The 10,960-nt window shown below is 43.7% G+C and overlaps 1 protein-coding gene across 1 annotated transcript; it reads left to right on the forward strand.

Annotated features, from left to right (window-relative positions):
• The first annotated feature begins 933 nt into the window (after positions 1 to 933).
• qpct (glutaminyl-peptide cyclotransferase) lies at positions 934 to 8,349 on the forward strand. Its single transcript, XM_030718737.1, has 7 exons — positions 934 to 1,093; positions 3,318 to 3,464; positions 3,773 to 4,054; positions 5,719 to 5,886; positions 6,462 to 6,561; positions 6,925 to 7,041; positions 7,129 to 8,349. Exons 1-7 carry the CDS (start codon positions 962 to 964, stop codon positions 7,308 to 7,310), a joined length of 1,128 nt encoding a protein of 375 aa, XP_030574597.1. The 5' UTR covers positions 934 to 961; the 3' UTR covers positions 7,311 to 8,349.
• The last annotated feature ends 2,611 nt before the right edge of the window (positions 8,350 to 10,960 follow it).

Raw genomic sequence — 10,960 nt, forward strand, 5'->3', positions numbered from 1 at the left:
TTAAAACACACAGAAACATCGGATATCAGATTTGTTCGGACGATCGCTTTTTGACACAACACCGGTCCGACTGTCAGGAAAAATGAAAATATCCCCCCACCCCCAAAAAAATAAAGAATGAAAAAGATAAAATAAAATTATTAAAAAACACTAAAAACACTGCAATTTTTTTTTTTAAATTTTGCCCCGATTTATTCTTAAAAATATTAAAAGTAAAAAGCTGCGTTTCTGTGTAAATAATTAAAATAAATTCAGACACATTGGAAGGAAAAACCTGGTGCGGGGATCCGGTGGATTTATTAATGTAGAGAGGGCCATTTTGCTGCCATGGTTGGGATCCACTTGAAGGTCAGGAAAAAAAAAACATCCTAATGGGGTACACCCCCTACCGAGGTACGAGCGTGTAGTGGCTCATTTCCTGTATGCCCCTGAAGGTACCACGGTGGCGCGCGCGGGGGGGGGGGGGGGTCTATCAAAGTAAAAACCAAACCAATGTGCTTGAAAACTGGTGGCAAATTCAGTGAGTTGCGATGATTTTAATGTGCACACACCTCGTGCCTCCGTGATGCAGCTGCACTGTAATAACTCTGAATGTCCAGCTTTCATAATCCCACCAGAAACAGATGAAAACGCCATCATTAAGAGTCAAACTCGCACCTAAGTTTCATGTGTGGTTACCAGCTTTAAGAACATGATGAGGGCATCAGACCAAACGAAGCTGGCCGCAGGCTCACTGTGACCTCATGAACAGACTGACTGTGTGGCTGCTGAAAATGAGCACTTATCAAATGACTCTCGGGGTCACGGTGTCAGACACCCGTGCGGTTCCTGAGAGCGGATAAAGCACGCGTGGACGCGCGCGCACGCACACACACACAGAGAGACGGTGACGCGCTGCGGTTTAGAGTCCTCCCTCCTGCTTTTCACATGATCTGAAAGCTCTCACAGAGGAGAGACAGGAATGTGCACAGGAGCGACAACATCAGCGGCTGATCGAAGCCACTCTGCGTCCACGATGCCTTTATTTCACACCGTGGCTGTCTGGCTGACTCTCATCCACTACACCAGCGGAACCCCGTGGACGGAGGAAAAGGTAAATGCATTCAAAGGATCTGTTCTCACATTATATATATATATATATATATATATATATATATATATATATATATATATATATATATACACATACATATACATACACACACACACACACACACACTGTGTTCCTGTCTCGCAGTCATGTGTTTAAACACTGAGAGAAATCTGAACCATTAGAAGAAATAGAACTTGCCACGTGCTGTGTTTTTACTCTTACCATCAGGATCCTCCTGCTGACTCTTACCTGATTGCTCACAGTTATTAATTCCTTCCTTTACGATGTTCTGATCTTTTTAAAGCATCTTGGCACATGTTTGGACTCATTTTTTAGTCACGTAGAAAAGAATATTTTAGCTTTTCATGAGTTTATATTGTGATTTTGTGTGGTTACCTGCACTGCTACATTACTCCTTAAGAGAAACAGAAACGGTTACAAGTAACCAGATGCATTTTTATAAATACGTGTAATATGTGAAATGTTTATTCATGATATTAGAAGAATCCTGTGTGCTTCTTTGGAAACACTGTTGTGTAATTCTCCTGAGGTACTCCAGGCTATCCCTGAACAAAACTGCTCTTCATCTGAGTTCTTCTCCTCTTCCCTGGGCTTGGTTGCTATGGCACCACAGCCATCATCATTGATCCTCCAATTGCGGGACTTGGTATTTATAGACCTTAAGTGGACCCCCCCTTTAACCCTCTCGGAGCTCAGTGAGCCCCAGCTCTTTGAAGGGCTACATTCAGTCTGTGTGACCACATAATTACAGCTTTTTTCAGTGCGCGCACACACACACACACACACACACACACACACACACACACACACACACACACACACACACACACACACACACACACACACACACACGCCTGGTGTATGAGTCAGCCATGCCTGGCCTGAAATAAGCAGACGTAAAGAAAGTGCCCTCGCCTGATGCCTGCAAGGAGGAAGAACTGGGGTTCGTGCTGCAGATGTATGCAGCGCCGAAGCAAAGAGTCACCTAATCAATCAGTCACTTTGTTACTGCAGAAATCACCGCGTTTGGTGCTTCATGCCTCTGAGGTGAGCTGTTTTTGTGATACAGCTCACCACAAAATGGGTATCCCACAATAGCTGTTTATCTGCTGTTGTAATTACATGACGTGTGTGCGTGCAGTTATCCTTCAGCTGGCTTTTGGACAGAAAAATGCCACTTTAAAAACATTAAAGTGGGCTTGGTGGGGATGCTGTTTTTACAATTTTTGGACATTTTACAGACTAAATGATTGAGTGATTAATCTAACAATAATGAAATTAATTGAAAATAATCTTAATAATATTCCTTTAAGCTCTGATTTTATACATTTGCTAACCTCAGAGAGCTTCTCGTTTCCAGCAGCACGCAGACACGGGCTTCGACTGGGCTCAGATATTTACTCTCAGCTGTTTGTTACCAGGACAACAGTGTTTCTCAGCAGGTGAACTTTGAGACCAAATGAATCAGAGCTCAGTGGGATCGAAGGATCAATGTGCTTTTTTAGCCCACGACCCACGAATGATTCAACATTCACTGAACTGACTCTCACAGTTTGCACAAACCTGCTAATTGGCTTCGTTGTGACGGTCGTGCTCGGGTTTTGCTGAAGCAGAGTAACACCGTGTTAACAGGTATCTTTGCTCTGCCTGCCGCTCCATTCATCACAATCGTGCTTTTTTTTAAGGAGCACTCTGTAAACTTGTATCTCGTCTCAAAGCTTTAATTGGCTCTTGTGTCCCTGGAGGCTTTTTCACAGCTTGTTAAGGACACTGTTGTTAATTTGACAGCTTTAACAGAGGAACGAATCATTCATAGCTTTTCTTTTTTTTCCCCCACCCATCCCCAATCCTAGCATATATGAAACATCCAAATTCCCCTTTTTGTAATCCTGGTGAGGTTTCCTGTAACGTGACAGGATGAACGTACTGCTGTGTGTCACCCACGTTGTTGCTTAACTTTAAACTCATCTCAGCTTTAAACAGCTGCTGATGTAATGATGCATCTTTGCATGCACTGACTAAAAATAGATATTTATGGGCTCCTTAATAATAATAAATGTTGTATATTCTGCACTGATTAACAGTAAATCCAACCATATGACTGCCGTGCAGAAGCTCTTTTTTTGGTAACCACTTATTTCAACTTGAAGTGTAGCGATCTGCCTCCACTCATTTTGTGTCTTGCTTCTTTGGTCCTGCCCAGCTGCACCACAGAGCTATCACGCTAACACAAGATGAGATCCGCACCGCCCTGTCTCACACTGATCTGGAGCAAATGTGGCAGAGGGACCTGAGACCGCTGCTCGTTACCAGGTATCCAGGGTCTGCTGGCAGCCAGGCTGTGCAGGAGGTAAGTTGATAATCAATAACAGATCTGTGGCTTTAATTACAGGAGCACATGTAGACAGTTATCTTTACTATCACCATGTGTTATGATGCATAAAAAAAATGGCAGGAAAAATGTAAAAATCCTGTTATTTTTTCCTAAAAACACTGGATTTTCTTGGTGATATCAACAGATACTACACTGGTTTACACCTGGGGAGTACGTTTTTCATATTTGTTGTCTTCTCTGAGCACAGACAGCTCAGCAGGAAGTCCTAAAAAGCTCAGACGATGGAGCGTCTTAATGACCTGAAAGTCTTTGTGTGTTCGCAGCATATCAAAACAGCCCTGGGTTCGCTCGGAGCAGGGTGGGACGTTGCAGAGGACACGTTTGTGTCACAAACACCATATGGCCCTCTGCCCTTCACCAACCTGATCGCCACCCTGAACCCATCAGCCAAACGCCGCCTGGTCCTAGCCTGTCACTACGACTCCAAGTACTACCCACCACAATGGCATGGGAGAGAGTTTCAAGGAGCCACCGACTCTGCCGTTCCCTGCGCCATGATGTTGGAGCTAGCGAGATCCCTGGATGAGGAGCTGAAAGCTCATAAGGTAGTGTACTAACTCATGACTTAGAGCTACAGGATACAGTGCATTAAAACGGCACAGTATTAGTAACAGCCTGTGCACTGACTCTGTGCACTGACCTGGCTGTGGTCGGGAATCATGATGAAGTCACATGACAGCAATACTGATGAATGAAAGCTGAGCAAAAAAACGTGGATGTTTAAACATGAAGATTTTCACTCAAACATGAGAAACATTTCCTCTTTTCAGAAAAAAAATAATGAACAGGTGCTGCTAATCAATCACACCAGATTAACTGATCAGTGTGTGAGGACCTCTGTATGGTTTTGGCACTTTGCCAGGCTGGAGCATTCAAGTGTGTGTTAACACAGTGCCAGGGAGGAAAGACATCAGCAATGATCTTTGAGAAGCAACTGTTCCATCAATCTGAGAAGGCGTTGAAGGCCATCTCCACACGATTTGAAGTCCATCATTCCATGGAGGAAAAGATTATTCATGAGTGGAAAACAGCAGCCAATCTTTCCCGCAGGACAGTCCCAGCAAATTCACCCCGAGGTCAGACCGTGCAACGCTCAGAGAAACTGCAAAAGTCCCCAGAGCCCCATCTCAGACTCCGCAGGCCTCAGTCAGCACGTTAAATGCTGAAGTTCAGCTTAATTTGGGTCATGCAACAGGGCAATGATCCCGAGCACAACAGCAAACCTGCAACAGAAGAAAGCAATCAAGGTTTTGCAATGGCCCAATCAAAGTCCAGACCTCAGCCTGATTGAAATGCTGCGGTGGGACCTTCAGAGAGGTGCTGAAGCAACGCTGCGACAAGAGTGAAACAAAATTCCTCCACCATGATGTGAGACACTGATAAAGTACTTCACACAGTAACTTCACGTTCTTGCTGCTAAAACTGGTTCTGCAGCCTATCGAATAATGGACCGTACACTTTTTCTCATGCCTGTACGTCCTTGTGCAGTAACATGGCACCCAGCAGCACTCCGGTGCATTTTAAACAGCAGTTAAACACCAATCAGGCTGCACTGCTGAGAGGAAACCTTCTGAGGCTTTGCCTCTACATGTTACACTTAGTAAGATAAACTCACTGCCGACTTTGATCTCTAAATATTTTTGATATTAATTTATGAACCTGCAAGTTTCCATTCTAAAATGGGAAAACAGTTACATTTCAGGTAACATTGTGGCAGGTTTAAATGAAGCAGCACAAACACGTTTTAGTTGTTCTGCACATTTTTGATGCATTAGAAAACAGATTAGCATTCATGCAGCTTGCTCTTCTGCCCTTTTCCTGTTCCACAGCTGAGCTCAGCCTCCTGTCTGCTGGGCGGACGCTGACGTTGTCTGTGACAGGGAGATCAGCCAGGGGACGCGTCTTCCACACTCAGCTGTCTGTCACAGAGGTCACGGTGGAAATAGGAACCACACTGAATTCAAATACATTCTGTGGCTTAGAGGACACATAATCAATATGAGAGCTGATCGGTTATGTGGAAGATATTGTTTTTGTAGTGTTTAGTGTCTGTTTTAGAGAACGGTGATGAAGCTAAAGAAGGAAATTAATATTTTAGAGGAAAACTATTTTTGAATGTTTGTAAGTTTTGTGTAATCTAAAAAAAACACTAGATGGCAGCAAAACGCTTGGATATGAAGTAATTTATCTCATTTTTACCTCTTTTTAGAACTTCAGTTCCAACCTGACCCTGCAGCTGCTCTTCTTCGATGGAGAGGAGGCTCTTTTTCAGTGGACCGCCGCAGACTCCCTGTACGGCTCTCGCCACCTTGCCCAGAAGATGGAGGCCACCGCGCATCCGCTGGGAGCCACAGACACCAACCAACTGCACGGCATAGTACACATCACTTCTAATTCTCCTCTGTTCAAATTACAGAGGATTAGCATAATCACTTAATCACACTCAAGATCATCCTTTTGTTAGCCAACATCAATTTCAGTCCAATCTGCTTAGCTCTGATCTCCTCTTACACACTCTCCACACACACCTGAACAACCGAAGTGCAGTTCTTAAATAGTTTTGTGTTTGAAAGAATCACACAGCCTCGTATTTCATCATCTGGGAGGCTTGGAAGGCTTTATATGGAGCACAAGTTATTACACAGTCTATAAAACTATGATGTCACTGTAACTGGTATATATGTGTGTATCCAAGAGACAACAGTTTATCCACAAATGGAAAGTTTCCTAACATAGCTGGTGTGTGAGCGTGTGTGTGCATGCATGCAGAGACAGACCGACAGATGGGTGTTTTTGTGTGCAGCACCGGGGGACACATGATGTAATCAGCTCAAAGCACCTCAAAGCAGCAGCGCTGAGGTGTGATTATTGTGCTTAACGGGGAGTTACCATCAGGGTGTGCAGGCAGAGTTTCTGGTGAGAGCTCAGCATCCTTCGTCCCTCCTCCTCCAGGATCTGTTCGTGTTGTTGGATCTGATCGGCGCCGCTGACCCTCGCTTTGGTAACCAGTTTCCGAGCACGACCCCCTGGCTCTCCAGACTTCAGAGCATCGGTGAATAATTATTATCATTTGCTCACACTTTACATACAGTATCCTGCAGGTGTAATGACTTTGGTGAAGGCGTGCCTCAAACAGGAATCGTGTTAATCACCATTCATTACTCATCATCCTATACAAGCCATTCACCTTTGTCATATTTGAACCTTGTTGCTCCAGTTGCAACATTTCGATGAGATTATGAAGTCAATGAATGAGATGACAGTCACGGGGTTTCTGGTTTTTAGTTAACCTGAACGCTGAGCACCCTGCATGGATACAAGAAGACCATCGAATTATTGATTTTTACATTATTAATAAATGATTTTTCAGATGTTTTTAGTAAACGCTGGATTTTTCTGCCTCTTATAAACATAGAAAAGCGTCTTCACTCCATGAACCAGCTTGTGGAGCATCCTAACAGCGTTCAGTATTTCTGGCCAAATCACCATGTGGGCCACGTGATGGATGATCACATACCGTTCCTAAACAGAGGTACAACCAAGAAACACAACAACCACATCAGTGATTACACTTCCTGTGCTGTTTTCTTTAGTGGTCCTCATAATGCCTCTCTGTCAGGTGTTCGGGTCCTCCACCTCATCCCCTCGCCCTTTCCGTCTGTGTGGCACACGTTTGACGACAACGAGCAGAACCTGGATCGCTCCACGATTCAGAACCTCAATAAGATCCTGCAGGTGTTTGTTTTGGAGTACCTCAGCGCCAGACCCGCCGTTCCCTCAGACCCGCAGAGTGCCCCGTAAAGCTCCCGCTGTGGGAAAGATCTTCAGCTGCTACTTTAAAGCCAGAAAGCACACACTGCATTTACTCCTATTTATGTACGACACACACACACCTACTCCTTAACCTAATGCCTGAGATAAGATGAGTGCCTACTGTAGAGAACATTTCCATAGATGCTATGTTTAGAAATATTGATGTCATCTGCTTTCTTATTTTGAAAGTCTAAATCGAAGTCTCGTGTGAGTAAAATGAGACACGACCCATTAGAGAGGCTAAGGCTTCATAGCTGCTTCATTATCAGGCCCCCAGCAGCCATCTGAGCACAAAGGATCTTCAGTGTGTTTCTGCTCTCTTCAGATCGATCAAAGGCCCTCATTGTGCTGCGAGGATTCATCTTAGCAACAACACTAACATCGAGGATCTGCCTCTAAAAGCAGAATGAAGAGCAGTGCAGACTTAACGTCAGCTCATGGTAGCGGGTGTAGATGAGTCCACTAAGTCCTAAATTGGTGATCATTTCATTATGGATTGCTTTTGGAATGCTGTAAGCCTCCATAGTCACACTGCTTATAGTCATTTGATGATTCAGAATCCCTAATTGGGATAATGTTGTGTGAGAAATACAGTAAGACCACCCGCACGGATGCTACCAAACATACTGGCAGGAATAAATGGCACATTGTGTGTTTTAGCTACAGAGTGAGTGAAATTTCCCCTCCCATATTAAATCTGTTCAGTGTTTAGAGAACAAAGCTGTCTGCAGCAGGAAGTGTGCTTAATTTGTCCTCAAACAACTTCTTCAGCCCTTTCTATCCTGCCATCATAGGTGAAGTGGAGCACTTCCTGTGCCGATGTTTCATGTGCCTGTTGTTGTTTATATGACATTATTAGCCTGGTTTTAATGTAAATCCAGAATAACGCACGCTGCCAAAACTGGACTTCCTGTATTTTGAAACTGAAATAAATGTTGATTCAGAAAACAAAGCCGGAGGTTTTTTTAATCATTTCACAACTTTGTTGGTGTTTTAGGCGCTCCGGATGTTCGGTGTCACAGGCTGGCTGTGTGAGCTGGTTATTGTGGACACAAATAAACAGGAACTCAAAACAAGCATTTATAAATATTGTTTGTTGAATTATAATGCTAACTTTCATAAACAAAGAATAAAACTTGAACATAAATCACTTCACAAAAACCAAACAGAACATTAAACAGAAACCTAACACTCAAGGACTGCGACATACTGGGTCCTGGGTCCTGGTCCTTGGGTCCGGGTCCTGGTCCTGGTGCTGGGTCCTGGGTCCTGGTCCAGTGTTTTCTGCGTTCTTGTTTCCATGCTGACCTCTTTCCTGTTTTACTTTGGTAGTCCAGTTTTGCTTCCTCTTGTCTTGTTTAATTATTCCCAGCTGTGCCTCCACCTGTTCCCGACCCTCTCATTATCCTGTGTGTGTAGTTAAGCCCTGAGTTTTCCTGTTGTGTCCTCCTCATTAGTTCCCTCTGTGTAGTCAAGTTTCTAAGTTTTCAGCAAATAAAGCTCTTATTCCAAGTTTCACATCCTGTCTCCTGAGTCCTGCATTGAGGTCCAATCCTGCCTCCCACACAGTGTCACATGACAGGTCCTGCTCTGAAGTCGAGTCCTCGTGATGATGATCTGAGGGAAACACTGTGAACTTTTCTGGCAGTTCTCACCTGAGATGAATAAAAGCTTAATACTGCCCTTCCAGTTCAGCTTCTTGTGCTCGGGCCTTCCCACATCTTCAAGACCAAACTCTCTTCCCATTCCTCAGCTTCACCAATCTTTCCCATAATCCCATCAAGAGGCCCTCCCCCAAATTCCACGCCACCCAAATCCTCCTCGGTGCAGACCGCTCTCATGTAAAGTGAGGAGGGTTTGGACCTCGTTTGCTGCAGGCAGAAATATTTTTGATGCCTGGCAACAATTTATATCATCATACTGAATATTTCATGGTGAAACTGATTCAAAGTGAGAGTGTGTAAGAGTCACTATGCAGCTCCTCACTGCATTTTTAACCTGTGAGTCTGCAGCTTTAATGACTCGGCTCAGAGATGGTTTAGTTCAGTGTAATCCAAAGAAAGGATCTTATTCACACTGTATTTTGGGTCAGGGCAGCCAGCAAGTCTGAGCAAAGAAAACGAGGGCAGGCAAATCAGGAGTTGTATAACAGGGTATTGTGGCATCAAGAGTGTGTGTGTCTGTGTGACAGCAAATTGATGCATGCCTCAGTTTAATAAAGCAGAGCTTTAATCAGAGCTGATTACAGAGCAGAGTATGCAGCTACACAATGGTGCAGTGATGGGCAGGGCCGGACTCCTCTGAGCAAGGTGTGTTTGAAACTGTTAGGACACAATGAAGCGAGCAGCGCGGTTTTCTTTGGAAGGTCACCTGCATGAGTTTGGAAAAAATAACTTTACACAACTTCATAACAAAGAAACAGTCCCAGCACCGTACTTCAGGCACCATGACCTTTATTTCAAGATTTTTCACTTTCATTACTTTTATAAATCCTGTGGGTGACACTTTTATAAACACAGCTTCTCCAAAATGTGACCTTGAAGCTTTCTATGCTGCTGTGTGGTGTCCACCTGTTGAAGCGCTGTAAACCCACTGAACCAGCAGATTTGTCCAATCCCAGTCTGCATCATGTTACATGTTATATGCCACAGTACCGGTCAAGAAACTAGATTTTGTTGGGTCATGCATGAACTGATCATTATCTGTCACTGGGGAACAAAAACACCATAAAAAATATGTTTTAAAAAGTTCCTTCAACATAGTCCTGAAAATGTTTTCCTGCTTTTTCATTTCCTTCTTTTTTTTTTAAATCTTAAACTAATTTTGTGATAAAAAAAAAAAAAACAGCACAATGCAGCAGCTTCACTGGTTTCCTCTGGGAGTTAAGAACTGAGTCTCCACCGTGACTGCAGCAGTCAGACTCAGCATAGTTCATTTTCACTGTAGTTCACAAACGCATCCTTTCTAAATGAGCTAATGTAGAAAATTATTGCATGTGCATAACGAAATATGCGCAGTGTGAGCTGCATCCATCTACATGACCATCCACCAACAGAGGGCAGTGCTGAGTTGGAAACTGCTGCTCCGTAGTCTTCGTCTCAGACATATTTTTATTTTGGTGACTGCCGATTCAAATATAATTGAACAAATTCAGCTAATATCACATCGACAGCTTAATGATGTCTTAGCAGTGCTACACAAAAACAGGCGAAAATGGTCCGTTTAAGTTGCAGCTGGTGTGTGTTCTCCTGCGTCTCCCTTCTTCCCGGAGCAACACAACCCGAGCGGCTGCACTGTTTAGTTTACACGCCTCCACTTTCAAATGAGAGCGCTGAGCACACGGAAGCTGCTTACATCACACGGTGCGTTCAGGTACACTCCGTAAAGTCCGATTAACATGACCTGAAGGGGCGAATAGCCTGCTGTTGTCTTTTAGGTGTTTTCACGTAGTTTGGGTCAGAAAACGGTAAAAAAAAAAAAAAATACGTGTTACAAAAAACCTTAATGTGACGGAAGAGAGAAATATAAATCGGTATTAGTTTTGATAAGCATGCACTCCTATGAGTGCATCTGTACCCTGCGCGATATAATCATTTAAAAATATGAAGCGAAAATATAATTAACTATGAAATCCATTA

Source organism: Archocentrus centrarchus, chromosome 22 (genome assembly GCF_007364275.1).
Source record: "Archocentrus centrarchus isolate MPI-CPG fArcCen1 chromosome 22, fArcCen1, whole genome shotgun sequence".
NCBI lineage: Eukaryota > Metazoa > Chordata > Actinopteri > Cichliformes > Cichlidae > Archocentrus > Archocentrus centrarchus.

Excerpts from the sequence above, each read along its gene's own strand:
- qpct (XM_030718737.1), top strand. The coding sequence starts at position 962 with ATGTGCACAGGAGCGACAACATCAGCGGCTGATCGAAGCCACTCTGCG. Across the intron at positions 3,465-3,772 it reads GCAGCCAGGCTGTGCAGGAG|CATATCAAAACAGCCCTGGG; the intron begins GTAAGTTGATAA and ends GTGTGTTCGCAG. Across the intron at positions 6,562-6,924 it reads CTCCAGACTTCAGAGCATCG|AAAAGCGTCTTCACTCCATG; the intron begins GTGAATAATTAT and ends TTATAAACATAG.